Here is a 20683-nt window from a genome sequence, read left to right on the forward strand (position 1 = left end):
GCCAAAATTATTTATGAAATTAAAAAGAATAATAATAAATAAATAAAAAACACAGTAGGATATTTTCAACTTATATATACATTTTTGTTAAACTAACTCAAATTATCAATTTGAATGAAAAAATGAATAATAGGCAAAAACAGACAAAACAAGGCCATATTGAAGACCCTAATATGTTAGGGTTGGGGTTGGGGTTAGGGTTAGTGATGTGATGGGCTCCTCTGGACCAGGTAGGTTTACTGATTCTCCCTCATCTGTTTTACAAGTTGATGGCCTGATCCAAGATAAAAGAGAGCTGCTACTCTGAGCTGCTTACTGCAGTTCCCTGTCCTTCTGTTTTTGGAGTCTCTCTTTTCTTGGCATTATGCTGCAAATTTTGTAAATGAGATGAATCAATGTTGTGGATAATTATCAAGAGTTACTTACATAATCTCTATAAAGCTGACAACACATTACACAATTTTTTTTTTTACTGTTTTCTGACAGAGTTGAAGCATAAGCAGCATTACACTAATAATATACCACAATATACCTCACCAGACTTAAGACCTAGCTTTTCATTTCAATAATTACGATTTTAAATGAAACAAAACCTGCCCTTAAATTAATGCTTGTGAGTGCCTCGGAGCATGTCAGGGCGAAATTCTCACAAGAACTCAAATAAATGCCCCATCAGATATCAAAACAAATTTGGGGGGAATTGATGACAGAGTAATTTTTATTCTTAAATATTGATGAATGAAGTAAAAATTGGGCTCCAGCAGAAGGGCACTTTTCTCATCTAGGGCAAAAGGGCCAGTGCTTGAGCACCACTAGGGGTCTATCTGTGCATGTGCCTGCCCAGGACAAAAAGTGCCATTAAATTAGATAGAACTTTATTTATCCACACATCGGGGATTGCACTTGTTACAGCAGCAGGCAGGTGTGCAGAGAATAAAGAAAAAGAAAATTACAATAAAAATAGTGAAAAAATAATTTAAAGTAATAAAAAAAAATGCAGAGTATGAAACATTCTGTACATACAGGATAATTGTACCTGGCAGGTAAATATCTGTTTGTACATAAGATTAAAAGGTTACGATAAAAGACAACAGTTGCTTTCTCATTAAAAATAGTGCATGATAGTACTAAAATGTAACTATATAACTGTGCAAAACAGATGAGGATATACCCTGTATATGACAAGGGCTGTGGGATAAATAAATTGTATAATAAATATGAAATTAAAGGTTTCAGCATTCCACACAATCACAGAAGGCTTTGGGGTTTTACATTTCTTTAATTATAAACAAACAAATATATACAAAACAAACGTGAAATAAAAAATATAAACAGTACGCTTTAGCTAAATTTTAAATAGTATTAATAACTATATATATAAATGAACAATAAACACAGAACATTTAATTTTACATTGGAGTTGGTTTGTGTGTGAGTGCGAGTGTGTGTATGCATGTCAAGCCCTGGTGTTCTCCTTTGGGATCCACTGCAAGGGCCACGTCATCCATCTGTAATTAAACAAGAAGTTGTTTTTTTTACATTAGCAATGAATGCATTTCAATCTTGATGAGGGAAAAGGGCAATGAGACACAGCGAGCTATATATGCCATATGCTTTAAATATGTTAACATGCACACAGTGTAGATGACCTGATTATGTAATAGTCTGAATAAGAGGTCTACATGAACTTGTGTTTTTAAAAATATCTTTCAAAGTAAATAAATAGCAGCACATTAGCTTTTAACAATTTAAACAATTTAATTTTTGGTAATAAAACAACAACGATAGATAATAGAATACGTTCTTATTTGTAATATTGTAGTAAAAGTTAAGTAATTTTATGGAAAACAAAATAAAATTAAGAAAAATTCTACATACCAAATTTAACAGGGCTCCCATTCAACATACTCCATTAAGTTCCCCTGAAAATCAATAAAACAGGTTAACTATTACAAGCAAACCTATGGTCAGATGACTCTTTACTTTGAACCTGTGATGAATTTAAATCCAGTTGGTAAAACATGACATTATTGACCTCAAATAACAAAACAAACCTTCAGCATTTTCGTCTTTATAACCCTCTTCACCGGTTAAAATGTTTCTCCTCCAGTGAGTCCAGTCGATGCATGGTTACATTCTGAAAGACAAACCTGACCTTGAATGTATTCATATTAGCATTGTTGCACAATTTGATATCAATTGTCAGGGAACATCTTGATACTCCTAAACCTAAACTATGCATTCGGCATGTGCATCATGAAGATCATTAGCCTGGATGCCAGACGAACTTAGCCCCGCCCACAACATTTGAGGTGGGGAAGTTCAGTCTGGAGTCGCTCCGTTGGGGAGAAACTATGCCAAAACAGAAGCTGTTCGGACCAATCAGATTGTCAGGGCGGGTTTTATACGATGATTGACAGATGATCAACAGTAACGTAATCAACCACGTCATCAAAGTAGGCTTGGGTTGAATTCGTTTTCAACAAACATGCCTGCCGCTGGAGAGCTGAGATGTGTAGATGCTGCCATTGAGTCTGTTTTAGAAGACATCGCATTCATTTTGACAGAGGAACAGAGAAACGCGATCAAGGCATTTGTAGATCGAAAATATGTTTTTGCCGTCCTTCCTACGCGATTCGGAAAAAGTTTAATCTATCAGCTGCCCCCGATGGTTGCGAAGAAGATTGGACACGGGAATGTCGCGTTCCAACCGTGTTATTAAGTTCTTACAGGATCGACAAATGCGATACGAATTGTTTGATGTGTTGTGGAGTTGTAATCCTAAACGGAGAACTTGTTCGTACGTGCATTCACCTTTACTGTAACTGACTGCTACACCTGCCACTTTATGCATACTGTTTTATTCTGTTATTTTGTTTTACACGTAGCGACTCCCCTCGCATAAATACCAGCAGTTTAAGGAGCGGACAATGTTAATAGACGCACCAGATCCTTCGCTTGCGGACCAGTGCAATAAGACACCTGCCGTACAGCGCCGGCACAAGGATAGGAGCAGGAACAACGACCGGTCGCCGGCTGTGCGGCATTTCTCAAAAATGATAGTTTAACACCCCTCGCCAGCGGAACGAGGTAAGAAAGCTGGTCCCATTTACTTTGCTGCAGGTAGCGCGGAACAGGAGTCGCTATGTCACGTTAACGCATCAGACTTGTCGCATGGTGATTTGTTTGTTTATTGTATTTTAACGTTTGTGTTTGGTTTTATGGATTAAAATATCGTGTACTTAATGTCATTCCAGTTTTATGGTGTAATTACTGCTACGATGAAGTGAACAATAAAGAGCCGTGTGATATCAGTAGAGAAACTCTGCGTCAAGATTGGGGAAGCGGGGGGGGCTGTTACATACGTTTTTACTGATCTTCTTCTACTTCTTCCAGCGTGCAGTTGAGGTCTGTTGACAACAACTATGCGTCGCTTTACATACGTCACATGCTACGTTGCTCTGATTGGTTTGTAGGTCTATCGAATTGAGCGAAGAGGCATTTTTTTCCCTGGTTCGGTTGAAACACGCCCCATAGTCACAGCCCAATGGAGCGGTATCAGACTCATATTCTGACTAGAATTATGAGTATGACAACGTCAGGCTAGAAGATCATGGGACCCGAATGAAAACACTACGAAACTGTGTGTGTCAATCAAGGGCTGCAATCGTCATCAACTCAAAAAATAAAACAATAATTGTCTGGTCCCACATGGTTCCTTCCTGGAACTTTTACATAATTCCTCTTGGCTTTATCATCAGCAAACATTACATGATCATGTCAGCTGCTTGTAATAAATTAACAACTAGATGGCAACAAAACTAATTTAGCTTTAGAACAGTGGAAAAGCTGACATGGTTATTGGTTTTAAAGCCTAGACAATAGGGCTGCACAATATATCAATAAATGTGCATCATCGCGATATCAACATGCGCAATATACATATCGCAAAAGACTGCTTGGACTGCGATAAATGGTGTTCAATGTGCTGTTGGGCAACAGCCCAGTGAGTTGACCACTACACAATGGGTTGTAAAACTGAGGCCTGCAGGCCAGGCTGAAACCAGTTCGACCAGTTTTCACATTCCAATCGACCATAAAAGTGCTCCTGAGTGGGGGAGCAGACACCTCAGCAGGTTAGGAGTCTCCCCCTGGTGGTGGAAAATGTCCTGGGGATCCTTTGGAACCCAGCTGATTCCCAAGCCCCGCCCACTTGAGAGTTGAAATCTGACATTCCATTGGCTGACCCGTGAACCCCCTCAAGGAGGCGGGCCCTCCTCTCAGGTTAATAAATACGGGAGGACACAAAAATCGCTGCCATTTTCCCTGCTAAAGACTCAACCAGGACCCCTCCGGGTCTTCCAGATGTTCTAACTGCTAAAGGGGGCAACCACAGACGTTTGTTAAGTTCATCTTTCTTTTCTTTATTTCTTTATTCAGTCGACGTTTTATTTTGATAGACTATTTTTGTTTCGCAGGCCGAGTTTCATACAGACTTTATTTACCACAATTCCCAAACAACTGCGCTACAGCTGTTACATCCCTGCAGAAGAACGACGTTCATTCCGTTGAGGGGCAAGAAGAATCCGCTCCTATTCGGCCCGGCGCTGATCTCCGTTGCAACCACTCTACCCACCGGAGCCCCGCTTAAGAGGCCACGAATCATTCACTGGACTTCCGGAAAATCCGCGCGCCAAGTGCATTCCACACCGCGAATGTCACAGTAAGAGGCTTTATTGTCTGGGCAGAGACTATTTTTAAATACTTAGCTTGTCATTTATTTGAGTGTGTTTGTTTGAAGACCGCAGAGTCTATTTTCAGCCGTGTTTAACGCGGCTAACCGAGGCGTCACATCCAGTTCCTTTGTCTACTGTGTCGAATGTTGTAAAGTGCCTCGCGCCATGATGGAGAGCCTCCGGCAGCACTGTTATTGTCCGACTAGGTTTTCAGAGACTTTACAGATCGGTATACAATGCCAATTTGGATACCGAGTGGTGAAGTCCCTGTAACCTTGTCCCTGACGATGTTTTGAGAGCTTTTCTTTCCCTCTCCCTCTCTCTTCTCCTAAACCTGCTTTTACACACGTCCCGACCTCCATTCACATATTTCATGTTACATGGATGAATCTAGACTTAAAGAGCCTGAATGCACCTCGACGCCATTTTGCGCCAAAACCACGAGATAAGAATCTCTTTGTCTGAAAAATTCCTTTGTTGTAACTCACGTCACCTACTGCCATTTTGTCTTCGGCCTCCTGGCGTCACTGGGGTCATAAACCTCCATTTTGAATCACTCGACGTAACATCATCTTGAATTCGGCCAGGCTACGTCACCACGTGACCGCGTCATTACGCCAGTGCCATTCCCCCTTCTCTTTCTTACACAGACAGGCAGACACACACGACCACACACATAGATACCCTCAGTATTACATGTGTGTCCCTAAATTGTGATAAGTGCTGCTGCTGCTGTTGTCATCTTTGAAATATTGGAGTTTGTTAAATGAAGAATCATTGAATAACATTAACTTTATTTCCCTTTTCAATAAATCCTTTTGTAATTAAAGTATTTGTATTCTGTGATTATTGGTGCATATGTATATGAATACAGCTGGATAACTATAGCCTGTGCTCGAACTTAAAACCCTTCATTGTTTATTATATAATCTTTAATATTAAATATTGAGATTATTAATTTAACTCTTATCACTTGAGACTGATCTTTAAAGATTGATTTGTTGGTCCCTGTAACCAGGGTGGTTCCCCGTGACGATAAGTAATAATTACAGATTGTATTATTCTTAATTGATAATTTTATTGTTTTCATTAATTATTTAACTATTCTTAATTGATAACCGTATCATTTCTAATGAATTATTTTAATATTCTAATTAACAGCGTTATAATTTATTTATTATTTTTTATAAATAATTTTATTTTAATAATCATATTTCATGATTATTAATAATTAGCCAACGTCAAATCTACTACTACTATTGCACAACAGTCCCATATATTTAGGCTCTACATGTCTATAGATTCAGATCATTGTGTGCCAGCTCTGTCAATTTCATTCGGTCTCAACCTCCTGACAAAATTCTAGTACAGTGGTTACTGCAAGTGATCATGTTTTTGGGATATCCTGTGTTTGCTTGAGATCATAACCACAGCATCTCCAAGTTTGCGAAGTTGAACAACTTTGAAAGATTTGAAATATTTTGGGCTTTCCTTCCACAATGAAATATTGAAATGCTATATATATATGCTATATATGTAAATCTTCCCTGTTCTTCTGCTGGTTTTTTTTCTTTGTAGGCTTGTCTGTTGAGAATGAAGTAAATGAAGTAAAGTTTTTGTAAAGAACTCTTGTACAAATACACAAGAGTGTATACATACACTCCTGATTCAAATCTTAAGACCAGTTAAACAATTGCATTTTGCACTGTTGAATCTTAGGAAGGTTCTAAGTAGAGTTTCAAAATGCAAAAAGAAGAAATGGGCCCAAAAGTTGTGAGCAGGAAATTTATTGAAAACAACAATTTACCTGAAGTAGGCTGTTCATCAGCTGATCAAAAGTTTAAGACCACAGCTAAAAAAAAACAAAAAAACAACAGAAATTAAAGTGTCAAAAACTGACTCAGTAATGAGTAGCTCCACCATTATTGTTGATCACTTCAAAAATTCGTTTTGGCATGCTTGATGCAAGTGTTTCCAAAAGGCTAGTGCGAATGTTGCGCCAAGTGGTGAAGATGGCTTCACGAAGGGCATCCACTGTCTGGAACTGAAGTCCACTTTTGTAAACTTCCCTTGCCATCCATCCCCAAATGTTCTCAATTGGATTAAGATCAGGGGAACACGCAGGATGGTCCAAAAGAGTGATGTTATTCTCCTGGAAAAAAGTCTTGGTCAGACGGGCATTGTGAATTGGAGTGTTGTCCTGCTGAAAAACCCAGTCGTTACCACACAGACGAGGGCCCTCAGTCATGAGGGATGCCCGCTGCAACATCTCCACATAGCCAGCTGCTGTTTGACGCCGCTGCACAACCTGGAGCTCCATTGTTCCATTGAAGGAAAAAGCACCCAAGATCATGATGGCGCCCCCTCCACTGTGCCGCGTAGAAAACATCTCAAGTGGCATCTCCTTGTCATGCCAGTAACGTTGGAAGCCATCAGGACCATCAAGGTTACATTTTTTCTCGTCAGAGAATAAAACTTTCTTCCACCTTTGAATGTCCCATGGTGCTCCCTTGCAAAGTCTAAACGGGCAATTTTGTGGCGTTGAAGGAGACGTGGCCTTTGAAGACATTTCTTGTTTTATTGGGCTGCAGTCAGCACCAGTAATGGCCTTAATTTGGGACGAGGATCGTCCCGTGTCTTGACGGACAGCCATTCCGATCCTCCGGCTCAGCGCCGGTGAGATTTTTTTGGGTCTACCACTTGACTTTTTTGTTCCATAACCCTGAGGATCTTTTAAGAAATGCAAAATGACTGTCTTAATGCGTCCGACCTGAGGTCGGACGCATTAATGGGTGGTTGAATGGTGGGTGGCTGTTAGGCTGTACTGGTACAGGGGTTATGCACACCTGAGCCGCTCAAGGACAGAGTTCTGAGGCTCGGGAGGGCAGTATCGTGGACTCTCAAGGTCAGAGTTCTGAGGCTCGGGAGGAAGGCACCGTGGCCACACAAGGGCAGCGCAAAGGGCGCGGACCTCTGCCCCGGACGTGGAGCAGGATCCGGAGTCGCAGCCAGAACAGGGCCCAGAATCGGCACTGCGAGGACCTCCGACGCCTGAACAGGAGGGGCCTCAGCCGGGACTCTTCGGCGTGGGATAGGGACTGGAGCAGACTCCGCAGGGGCCTCTGATGCCTGAACAGGAGGGACGTCAGCCTGGATATACACAGACATCACCTGCACACTTTTTTATACTTACAGCATATGCTCACTCAGCCCTGCTGTTTAAACAGGGAGTTTCCCTGTATTCTGGTTATATTCTACTTCTTAAATTGCTATAAAATAATATCATGGCTATAAGGCTGTTGTTCTTTTGTATTAATGCCCGTGTTTGCATAGGCCTAATAGTGTGTGCGTGGCTGTGCGCAACATTATATAACACATCCAGGGTCGGTGGGGGTCGCCAGTCTCTTGCACCGTTATTTTGAGGGTCGCAGGCTGAAAAGTTTGAAAAGTTTGGGAACCCTTACCTTAATAAAAGCATGTTTGTGTTGGCTCAAGAGAGAAATGGTCGCACTCTGGAAACATCTAACATCTGCTGGCCAACACAAAGCAGCGGCAAAACACTCAAAAATACCAAAATAAGACTCCATCTCAGACTCACGGAACACAAGTACGAAAGAAATATTATTACTGACTGTGGAGGTGAGGATGCTAAATTTGGGGAATTATCCAAATTTGAGGTGGTTAAACTGCTGAACTTGCTGATGTCAAGGATTTTTTCAACTGCAGAACCAGCAGGTGGTCTCTGGACTTAGATTTGGTGTTCTTCTCCACTAGGACCGCTTTGCAGGTCCTTGCTTTGGTCAGCCTTGACTGGAGCAGAGGTTGGAACCATTTTCACCTGTGCTCGGGTTAGTGCTGCTGTGAAACATTTCCTTTGGAGCTTGTTTATACCTTCTTTAGCATGTGCAGCGATGTCTTTGGCTGACTTTGTCGGCCACTCATCCACAGGTCGTTTCAGAAACTCTGGTCCATTTTGCCACACAGATTCCTCTTTGAGGTCTTCTGGGGTTGCTCCTCTCGTTATGATGTCAGCAATGTTTTGCTCACCTGGAATCCATCTCCAGTCTTCAACAGATGTGGACTTCTGAATCTCTCCCACTCTGTTTGCAAAAAAGGTTTGGAACCCATAGCTGTCCCTTTGGATTGCTCCTAGCACAGTTTGACTGTCTAGTAGATGGAGCCAACGTTCCATTTGCATCCGACTGTGCTTTTCGATGTATCTTCGGAGTCTTGCAGCGAAGACAGCACCACAGACCTCAGCCTTCACTGGTTCTCCCTTTTGGTCCAGTGGTGTGAGCTTTGCTTTAGACTCGACAAGCCGGACTAGGATGCCTTGTTCAGTCTCCCACCTGACATATGCAACAGCTCCATAACTCTGGTCACTTCCATCGGAGAATGTTATCCCCCAGGGTCCTCCAATCCTCTTGACTGGTGTAAGGCTTCTGTGGAAGGTTATTTGGTTGAGACGTGTATATTCCTCAAACAGGTGGATGGCTTCTTCCCTCAGTCTTTCAGACAGAGGTCTGTCCCATGTGTCTCGTGTCAGAGATTTGCCTCCAGCTTCTTGAAAAGCTTTTCTGACCAGGATGGCTCCCTTTTGTTTGGCAGGTGTTGCGAGGCCTATTAGGTCATATAAGCTAGCTACTTGGCTAAGCAGTTGTCTCCTAGTCAGTGGGTTTGGAGTTTTTTCTCTTTGAGAAGTTGATTGACATCATGAGGTACAGTTTGTCTGATTCAACTAGGTAGCCAACTCCAAGGGCTTTGTTGTCACCATCTCTCCTTTGGTTGGGAAGAATGAGGATTCTCATCTGTGTTCTTCTGCATCTTTCTGCCTCCCACTTTGGCCTGACCGGACCCACGGCTTGAGGAAGAATCCACCTGTCTTTAGGATTTCTTCAACTGTTTTGGTGGTTTTGTCTAGTTTTCCCAGGTCATTGTGAGATGTCAGGATGTCATCTACATATGAATCCTCATCAAGGATCCTACGCTCCTCCTCCAGGTGAGTGAAAATGGGCAGCTTTGCTGTCTCTCTCATGGCCAGTTGTGCGATACACCCTGCTGGTCGATCGCCAATGTTGACCCTGGTGATGGCATATTCCTCAATTTCTCCATCTTCACTATCTCTCCAGAGAAATCTGTGGAGGTGAATCTCCAGGTCTTCAAGCCACACAGAATTATACATTTTCTTGATGTCACCTAGGGCAGCATGGACTCCTCTCCTGAACCTTACTAGCACTGCTCGGATGGGATTCAGGACATCAGGCCCTTTCAGAAGGAGGTCGTTCATGCTGAGCCCTTTAAACTTCTGGCTGCTGTTCCATACCAGTCGCACAGGTGTTGTAATGGAGTGTGGGTTTGGCGCCACCAAGTGGCTGACGTACCATACTGGGCCTTTCCACTTGGCGATGGTCTCCTCAGTGAGTTTCTTTGCTGCCCTCCTCTCCACCATCTCATGGACTTGAGTTGTGTATGCCACACGCCACTCTGGTTCTTTCTTGAGCTGTCTCTCTGTCCTTAGAAAGGTGGCTTCCACTGCTCTCCTGTTGTTGGGCAGGGAACTTGGGACTTCAATCCAGGGATATTTTGTGTCCCAGTGAGGCTCCTGACTGTGAGCATCCGCTTTCACATAGGTGAGGCCTTGCCTGATAATCTCCAGCTCTCTTTCCTCACTCAAAGTCATGTCTTTGCCTCCCGGTTGACAGTTACCGCACCGGCATCCACCACACATGGGTTCGCAGGCTGCTCCAATGCTGTCCCACTTCCACCAGTCTAAGAACTCTCTGCCAGCAACTGTGCCTTTGGTTTCAGCTTGTTTCTCTGCAATTTCTTGATACTTCACTGCTGTGGTTCTCATCGATCGTGCAAAGCGAGTCTCAGAATTGTGCAGAGCCATGTCAACTACTTCACAGAGGTCTGGATGCACTCCGCCAACAGTCTTCCCTAAAGGGCCCTCCCAAAGGACGAGGTCTCCTACTACCTTTACTCTTTGTGGAGCGAGTCTTCCTTCACGTTGGCTGATGAGAAGCTCAACGTGCTCTGGTCTTTGAAGGTCTTCCAGGTTGGTGTTGGGGAAGAACTTCTTGAGCTGTTGTGGTTTGATTACTCTCTGCACTTTTGCAATTTCATCCAAGCCATAGCAGATAAGCTCATGAGCTCTCTCTGTCCCTTTAGGTGTCTTGACTCTCACCTTGAGTAAATATCTTTTGGTCTTCACCTTAAGGGCCATGCCTCCGACTCCATGGACAACAAGCGTGATCTTTTCACTCCGTAGCTTCAGACTCCTGGCTGCTCTGTGAGTGATGTAGTTGGTATCCGATGCCAAGTCAATGAGGGTTCCAATTCTCTGTCCTGCATTGGTGGTTACTTCCAGAAGCATAAGAAGAACTGGTAACTCACGTGTATTTGAGTCCATCACTCCAGGTAGTTTTTTTTCAGTGCAGTATGATTTTGCAGCCATGTTGGTGAAAGCTTTCCTGAATTTTTCTGCCATGACTGGGGTGAGTTCAGATATTAATCTCTCTTGTTCCTCTGTGAATGCTTGCCTTCTGGTGCTGGATTTTCCCACTTTGTCGGATTCTTTCCCTTTGAATCCTCCCTTCAGGCAAAGAAAGAAATGGTGGTCTGAGGAGCTTCCTCTCTTGCAGTCTTTGTTCCTGCACAGGTAACTGTCCACACATTCCTCCTCCTCTGCATGACATATGAGGCATCTTCTGCATGCTCCCAGTTTTTCAACAGCAATTAGCTTCTCGCTAGGTTTTAGTTCTTTGAACCTCTTGCAAAAGAAGATCTTCTCACTGTGTCTTTCATCTCCACAGACAACACATCCTCCTGTCCTTGTGGACTTTGTGAAAGCGTACTTCTTCTCCAGGTAAGTAGGCTTCTTCTCAGATTTTTCACTTACACCCAGTTGGTCTAGTCTCTCTAGGATATCCCCCTGAGTCTTTAAGAATGTGAGAAGGCTGTCAAAGTGGTTGTCAGGTGTGACTCCGTTTCTTGGATTGACCATGAATGTGAGCCAGTCTCTCTTCACATTGTCCGGCAGTTTGCTCTCTATGTATCTGATCACCAGGGGATTCTTGATGGCTCCAGTGCTTTCAAGCTCGATGAGGTCATTCAAAGACTTTTCTACTGTTTGAATTAGGTCAATCCCCCTCCTTGGCTGGTGTGACTTTACAGGTGGGATCCTCTCCAGGTCCTCAATTATTTCCAAGGCAATCGCTGGCTTATTTCCATACCTATTTTGAAGCACTCTAAATATGTCTTCAGCACTGTTGTATGTTGATAGGCTCAGTTTCTCTGCATATTCTCTCGTCCACACTGTCAAGGAGTTGGAACTTCTTCACTTCCACTGAGCCAGTTGGCTCCCCCTGCCTCTGCAGGTTCTCCCAGTCTCTCCTCCACCTGTGGAAATTCCTCTTGAACCCAGTGAATTTAGGTAGACTGGTTGGCTTTATCCTCATCACTGGTTGTTGAACTGTCACAGGTTGAGGCTCTCTTTCTCTTCCTTCCTCCTCTGTGACTCTTTGTGCAGTGAGGAATTCTGCCCTTCTGGCTTCGAGCTTGTTGCCCCATGCTCTCAGGTCTTTTACTCTGCTTTCCAGGTGTGCTGTCTGACCAGGTGGGATCCATCTTTCCCAGGCTTTCAGGCTCTCACTTGCATCATGAATCAGCCTCCTCACTCCTTCCAGCTGCAGTTCATAGCCGTCTCTATTGATAGCAGTGATGGGGCATGCCTGAGCTCTTTCACAGGCTACCCCTGCTACTTGAATTGCAGAGCTTACCTCCTCGTCACCATATCTTCGCCAGAGGTTGGATTGGACTGCTTTCCGAACTTCATCCAGGCTTGCGTCACACTCTTCCATTGTCCTTTCAAGCTCATCCTGCTGGTGCTTGCCAAGCTTGACTTCTTCGCCCTCATCGGTTTCAGCTTCATTATCTGCCAGTAGGCCAGCCCTGTACTCCTCATTTGCATCGCTGATGTGCCTTGCCAGGAAACTGAGCTCGCTGAACTCCTCTTGCAGCTCATGCTTGATCATGCTATTTGCAGCTCTGCTCAGGTAGTTCGCTTGCTTGGTGAAGGCAGTTTTAGCTAAGGTCCTCTCTTGCTTGAGTTGCTTGACTGTCTTCCTGGGAGTTTCCTTTGCCATGGTGAAGGGTTTCCAGTTCTTTTTATCTTTTCCCTTTGCGTCGACAGCTTGACTTCAGGCCTTTGATCCTAGTCTTCCTGCCACGTTGGTTATCAACTGTCAAGTTCTGTGTGTTTTCGTGACCACATCTCTGCCCAAACTTGAAAAACTGCTTGATCAACCATAGAAGGGTGCAAAGGACAACTCAATACTTCTTATTCTTCCATTTTTTATTTTCTTGATGTTTGATTCTTTCAGTGGACATAAGTAAATCAAGGAATCGAATAGAATGAATAGGTTGATAACCTTTGAAAACAGAAAAAGACATGCATTAGTCTAAAAAAAAATTAATAAACCAGTAAACATTTTCCTCTCAAAATGACCCCAGTTCCTTAGTTCTTAAACAAGTTCAGAATTAACAAACAATTCCAATTAACCTAGACTCTGAGTTACATAAAGTATCATCATAATTAATTAACCCCATCTAAAGTTTTCAACAAAGTTCAAATTAGCATGCTAAGGTTATTCAACTTATAACTGTAATTTAATAATAATAATTAACAACAGTCGTGGAGAAGCATGATCTTACTGCACCATCCACATCAAAGCTGTTCTTTCCTACCAGTTGCGTCTTTCAGATTGATCAGGAGCTGTGGTCATTCCTTCTTCCCAGGAGCAAGTGCTAAGACTAGTGATGGCGAGATGAAGCTTCATGAAGCTTTGAAGCTTTCCATCCAATTGGTTCGCTCATGGGCCGAAGCTTCATGGTGCTTCATTTGCTCTACTGCGCCATCAAGTGGACATTAAATGTAATGTAATTATAATGAAACCATGGCTTTGGTGGGTGAAGCTTTGAATTGAATAAACGAATTAATGATATTTGTGATGCCAATACACGTACACTTACAAAATGGATAACAGTTAATTTATTTTTATAAAACAACAGCTTCTAAACAGTGCTGGGTTACAGGCGGATTAATTTTTTTTGAAATAATTTCGCCTGCTTTAGAAACTATCATTTCACAGCGCACAGATGATGCTGGGGTACAAAGAAAAGATACCGCAAGTTTGTACAAGTTAGGAAATAAATTCCTTTTCTCCCTGCAATACTCAGAATATATTGCAAGCAAACGCACAATAAAGTCCCAAGACAAGTAGTGTGGGGGGGAATCCATTGCGTTTCGCAGCCCCTTTTATTTTGAATCGCACACCAAACCCGCGAACCCTTTCCTGAATCAGTGACATGCTCGGCCGGCTCGCGAGGCTTCGAACGTCATCACATACGTCATCAACACAAGCCTCGATACGCGCTTCATAAAAATCATCCTCGATTACTCGACACACGCTTCGAAGCCTCGACACGGGAGGACACATCACTAGCTAAGACTAGCTGACTGCATCCAAACATTTTGTGCCATGCCTTCCCAGTGGGTGCGCAGGCAAATATGGTCCCCTTTAAGAGTTCCTGTTGGGCTTGGGTTCCACCACCATCTCTTGTGTGGTCGCCCTCTGCAGGTTTGGAGTGCAGAGTGCTTTGTATGTGCTCTTGAAATGAATTGGGGTCTGACACAACAGGCAGTAATGGCTGGAAATGAATACTATTTTATTTAGGTGCAATTTCAAATAAAATCAAATTCCTGTGCATATAATTCAAATATTTTGAAGTTTATAAGTATAAGTCTCCTTATATGATTGTAAATCTGACGTTTGGTTCATTGAATATATATAATATATACAATAATGTATAATACCTAGGGAATACGGATGACAATTAGATTATAGCTACTCTGGTACTGCTAAGGAGCTGTGCATTGTCCCTATCAAATAAAATAAAAATAAATATAACTATGCAGAAATACAGACTATGTACAACTGTATGTGCAGAGTAAGTGTGCAACATGTGCAAAACAGAATAAAAATATAATGCTGGGATATAAATGTTATTTCTGCCTATTGTTTGGCAGAACTAAATGGACGCATCAACTTTCTACGGGGGCGAGCTGGTGGACTTCAAACCAGGATTCCACCTGTCAAAAGAGATGACAGCTGTCTCAGTGACAATAGCGATCAATTATGCCTAATGTTGCTAATTTGCCTCATACCCAAATGTATATCTATTGTATGTGCTATATTGAAATTAGCAATCACCACTTAATTTAGCATCTGCATGACAGCAAAAAACAATTTTTTTATGTAATTGTAAATAAATTCAGGCAATAAGAGGTTAAAAGGCAGCGTCTGCGCTGCCTCACGGAGGAACTCAGAGACTCAGACACTGGAGAGAATCTCAGATACTCTCTGAGAGACGCCCGGACTGAGCTGCAAAGCTAGTCTGCTTTGTGTGTGATTAAGTTTATGTGTGGTCATAATAAAGTATGTTAAAAAGCAACACTTCCGTCTCTGGCTGTTTGTAGGAGAGCCCCGTGGCAAGGTCTCCTGCCACACTGACATTAAATAAGGCATTAGAATGCGATATTAACAGAGTACCAGCAGAGGTGCATCAGAATTTAAATCCAGCTCTTTGTCAAGCATCTTAAAAGCAGTCTCTGTCTCAAACTTTCACAACTCTTACTTCCTCCGGAGCTGAAGATCTCGCTCTTCCTTGTCTAATGAAGCGAGGCGCACCTTTAATCGAGCATCAAACCTAGAGCCAGGAGATGACTCCACAGAAAAGGGATTTTATTTGTATAGCCCATATTCACAAATCACAATTTGTCTCATAGGGCTTTAACATGTTGAGACATCCTCTGTCCTTAACCCTCAACAAGAGTAAGGAAAAACTACTAAAAACCCTTTTAACAGGGTAAAAATACGTAGAAACCTCAGAGAGAGCCACATGTGAGGGATCCTTCTCCCAGGACGGACAGATGTGCAATAGATGTCAAGTGTAGGAAAACATCAAGATAAAGGTTTCAGCAGCATTGATGAGGGTAAACATTTTGAAGGATAACTTCAATACTATATAACAAGCAGTCCTGCTGCAATCATAGTCTATGGTCAGCAGCCAGCCAGATCATGATCCATCATCAAGATCGGATCCACTATATCTAATAACTAATAAAAACGTTACCCCACTTTAACCCTGATCAGTGGCCAAAAACCTGAAACGCCAATACCCATCGGGGATTTATCCCCACCCAGAATTATTCCCAAAACAAAAAAGGCAAAATAATAACTGAGTGCCCGAAAGAAAGACTGACTCGATCGATCAACATCCAGATATCAACACTTACAGCCCCCGGAGACAATCTCAACACAAAGAAATTACACGCTTATCAATTACTCGATCAGCTCAACAATTAACTGAAAACAACTTTCTAAAAGGAAAGCGAAACTGACTAACAGCAGAAACAATTTCACTCAAAAGTAGGGATTGCGAAATGAAGCTTCATGAAGCATTGATGCTTTCCATCCAATTGGTTCACTCATGGGCCGAAGCTTCATGGCGCTTCATTTGCTCTACTGTGCCATCAAGTGGACAATAAATGTAACACAGGCAGAGTGATTATAATGACACCATGGCTTTGGTGTGTGAAGCTTTGAATTGAATAAATGAATGAATGAAGCTGGGGTACAGAGAAAGGTAACAGCAAGTTTACACAAGTTTGGATATACAGTTTTCTGTCCTTCCCAATACTTTAGGTACTACGCTAGTAATTATTACTATGTGCATACCTTATTAGAAGAGATCAGCTCAAAAATGTTCCCAGACAGGGGAAAATCACTTCTTTCTTACTGGTTCCGTCGCAAAAAAGAGAAGCTTGAATAGATTGCAAACAAATACACAATAAAGTCCCAGGTCCACAAAATGTGTGGGGGGGGGGGGGGGATCCATTGCGTTTCACTGCTCCCAACACTCCCAACTTTAATGCTGCCAATTGACCCACTGGGCCTGGCTGTCTCCTTCTCTCTGCCTCTTAACCGCCACAGCCTTAATTGGTGATTTAGGCCAGCCGTGTACACTCACACACTGCAGCTGGAGGGAAAAGGGTGGCTTCTGAATGGACAATGGGAAGAGTGAACAGAGAGAGAGCAAAGAGAAAACATCAAACGGCACGTAACAGACATCTTTAAGATTAATTTTATTTCATCTTTAAGATTCATTTTAAGTTTGTTCATGTAGTGATGAGATGAATGCCACAAAAGTGATCACTATAATCACTTTATTCCACTGTATATATATATATATATACATATATAGCAAAGAATATAATCAAACGTTAATTTGCAGGAAATCACCAGCCCAAATGGGAATCTTAAAGGAATTGTTATTCAGTTCAAATGAATTATATTCAGTTTATTTGTATGGTGCCAAATCGCAACATAAATTTGTGTTCATCACATAGAATATTAATGAGTAAGATCTTTTGTTGAAAATGATTATTTGTCTAATAACATTTTAAATAATCTATAAAAAAATTGTGTGACATCACAGGTGCCAAAATCGAATTATGTCTTTGGCAGAAAAAGCCTGATATTAATAATAGGACAAAGACAATGGAATGAGATGAGGTCATAGGCGTAAAACAGGAGAGGTCAAGATCAAAGGAATGTGATAATGCTATAAAGCCATGATCAAAGGATTGACTATTTTATACTGCCAAAACCAACCCCACCATCACAAGGAAACTCCATGTTACAGTGCTCTCCACCACATCACATCCCTGTGATGGACAAAAAGCTCCATCAAGCAAAAAGAGCCGCCATGGCCAATAGTAATGTAAAAGGAGCCTACTATCTTTCATCTGATGAGTATAGGATGTTCATCTCAACTGCCGAGGTTCTTACTGAGGAGAATGAGAAGGCCTCAAATGAGGTTTATCAGAGGGAGCAAGAGAGACATGATGCAGAAAAAATAACGCTCCAATCGGAGTGGGACAAGTTCTTGAAGATGGAGCAAGAGAGAGAAATTGCACAGCTCAACATGAAGAAGAAAGAGAAAGCAAAAGCTGCAAAGATAAAGAAGTGCCCATTGGAGCATGCCAAGGACTTGAGGATGGAAGACGAGTCAGAAATTCAAGAGTTCAACAGGCAGATTTTGAGTGCTATGTATTTCCCCATTCAAAAAGCCCAGCTGAGGGAAATTGAACAGAGAAAGGCAAAGTTGTTAAAGGAGAAAAAGGATATGGACTCCATGCTTTATGCTGAGCACCAAAAGAACTGTAAGAGATTGGATGAGAAAGATGAAAAGTACAGACAGAATGCTATCAAAGCAGCACAAGAAATTCAAAATCAAATCCAGCAAAATCTTGAGGTAAAGAAACTGAAAGACAACATGAAAAAGCTGGAGGCACAACAGGTGAGAGAAACTCTGGTGAAAATGACACAGGAAGACTTTACGGAACTACAGACGAAGAGGGAGAATGCACAGCGTTTTTTTCAGGAAAGCATGCAATCTAATAATGAAACCATACAGGCCCGGGAGCAGAAAAGAATGGGGGATAAGCTGGCTGAAAAGAAAAAGCTGCAGAGAATGCAAAAAGAACTAGAGAGGGATGCTAAGTATGAAGAAGAGCAGACACGAATGAGGAAGGAAAAAGATTTTGAGTTGACAAAGATGTGGGGCCAGCAAAAAAAAAATATAGATAATTTGGCAGAAAAGCAGATACTTCGTGCACAGAACATCCAAAACGCCACAGCGATAGAATGGAGGAGAAAAGAGAAAGAGCTGTCTGAAAAGAGAGCAAAGGAAGAAGCAATGCTCAGAGAGGCTCGCTCTGAACAGATTCGCAGCAATGAGCACTGCTGTACACATGAGATTGGCCGGCAGAAAGAGGAATTTGACATATGTCTGGAAAAGCTATTGGAAGGAATCAAAGAAGAGAAGCAGAAGGAGACGAAGCAGCATGAGGAAATGCAGCTTTGCTTAGAATGCCTCAAAGAACAGATAACGGAGCGTGAGCTCTTAGCTGAAGCCAAACACAGACTGGAAATGGAGGACACCAATCGGATGATGGAAGAAAGGGAGCAGAGATCTATGTGCATTACTGAGTACAAAGAGAGGAAGCTAAGGGAAATTAGGGCTGCACGCCTCCCTGATCAATACATTTTTGGTTTAGCAAGTAAAGCAGGGGTCTCAGTAGAGAAGTGTCTGGAATGTCATGAAGTGACCAACAAGGACATGCCAACCTACTTTCCACACATTGTCAAAGCAGCCAACAAACACTTACAAGCTGCATTGAATTCAACTGGATGAGGGTCTTGACAACAGAACTAAGGAATAATTATTGATTGACCTACCCAACTCCCCCTTTTCCTGCCTTGTCGCCCCACATTTCTCTTTTCTTTACCTTTGATTCATGATATGATTACCTTACCACCATAAACAACCAGATTTTCCTAGAAGTCTATTCAGTTTGGGTTACATGTGTGGGTTTACCCCAGGTGCTCTGCTGTGTTCCACGGTCACACCAGAATAGAAAAATGTCAAATTATTCATTCATTAAAAACAACTTGCATGTTCATTTCATTTATTAATACTAATGCAAGTTGGTGAGGCTACAAATCAGTTTTTGAAAAATATGCTTGTATAATAATAACTCAAACAATAAATATTTTCACCATTTTAAAGAAGAATAAATATAAATCCAATTAAAGAGCAGAGTTCCAATACACTTTAACTCAGATCGTGTTCTTAAATGAAAAGCACAAACTATGCTACAAGCCCCTCTGTTTACACACTTTTTTGAATACCATATCAACACTTTAACTTTTAAATTCAGGGAAGCCGGGTTTTTTTATTTTTTGTTTTGTTTAATACATTATCTTAACATCAATACTCTTAATTTGAAAGGTTTTGTTAAGCTCTACCTATTTTTTTTATTTTTTCATGAAAGAAAAGTGTGGCATAATGACTTTTATTTAATTTGTTTTGATCTGTTCAGCTGTCGACTCTGAAACGGTTGGTACCTGTTTTACCCCAGGGCAGTTTGATGTCAATTGGAAAATGGTTTGAACACAAATACTCAAACACTGTTAAAAATGCTGCTTATTGAAATTCAGCTTGTTGATCAGTTAATATTTCATCAAATGCCAAAGATCTGTGTCGCTTTTCAGCCACTTTTTGAATCTTTTATTTTTTAATGTCCACTGATTTGGCCGATTACTCCTCAAAATGTTATTGAAATTGTTGACCACAAAAGGAGGGTATATATGTTTGTCTTGTTTTGATTTTTTTCTTTTTCTTTTCCAATATTAGCTTGTATAATCTAATTTAAACTCAGTTACACACTGCAGCATATTAATCACTTTTCTGTTTATGTTTCCCTTCAATCTATGGGATCTGCGCTCCATGTCTCCACAACCACTCCCATCCGATGACAACTTCATCTCTTCCAACCCGACCAACTACGCCCTCCCCCTGGCTCGTTAGAGTGCAAGCTTACCACCGGGCCTGTAGGCGAGTATTAATTCCAAAAAAGGATCTCTACAAGGTTAAAATCCAGATCATTGACTCTTAAACTCCACTATAACAAATTGACTAAAAAAGCCGCATTGACAAGTCATTATAAGTTTGTTTTTGGAGTAGATCTGACAGGAGCTGATATCCGAACAGCTCGCCCCTAAGTCCCTTATGGTCAAACAGAACCGAATGGCCCTAGACCTACTACTGGCAGAAAAGTGTGATAGGATGATAAGAAGTTCTTGAAATACATTTCTCCCCAACAATACAACCCGTGGTGGCTGGGTGACCAGAGCCCTCTCCATCTTACGCACCATGACACATGACATGGCTGCAGACTCTGAAATTACTAAATAGAATCATCACCACGGCTCTGATGAAGGAAAACATGCCTCATCCCCCAGCTGAACAGATGATGT

General features: G+C 41.9%; 1 protein-coding gene across 1 annotated transcript; it reads left to right on the forward strand.

The window, feature by feature from the left end:
- Positions 1 to 17567: 17567 nt before the first annotated feature.
- On the forward strand, positions 17568 to 19058 carry LOC128458352 (cilia- and flagella-associated protein 45-like). The gene has a single exon (XM_053443148.1). It carries the CDS (start codon positions 17568 to 17570, stop codon positions 19056 to 19058), a length of 1491 nt encoding a protein of 496 aa, XP_053299123.1.
- The last annotated feature ends 1625 nt before the right edge of the window (positions 19059 to 20683 follow it).

The sequence above is a fragment of the Pleuronectes platessa genome, chromosome 16 (assembly GCF_947347685.1).
Source record: "Pleuronectes platessa chromosome 16, fPlePla1.1, whole genome shotgun sequence".
In the NCBI taxonomy this organism is placed as follows: Eukaryota; Metazoa; Chordata; class Actinopteri; order Pleuronectiformes; family Pleuronectidae; genus Pleuronectes; species Pleuronectes platessa.

Excerpts from the sequence above, each read along its gene's own strand:
- LOC128458352 (XM_053443148.1), top strand. The coding sequence starts at position 17,568 with ATGGCCAATAGTAATGTAAAAGGAGCCTACTATCTTTCATCTGATGAG.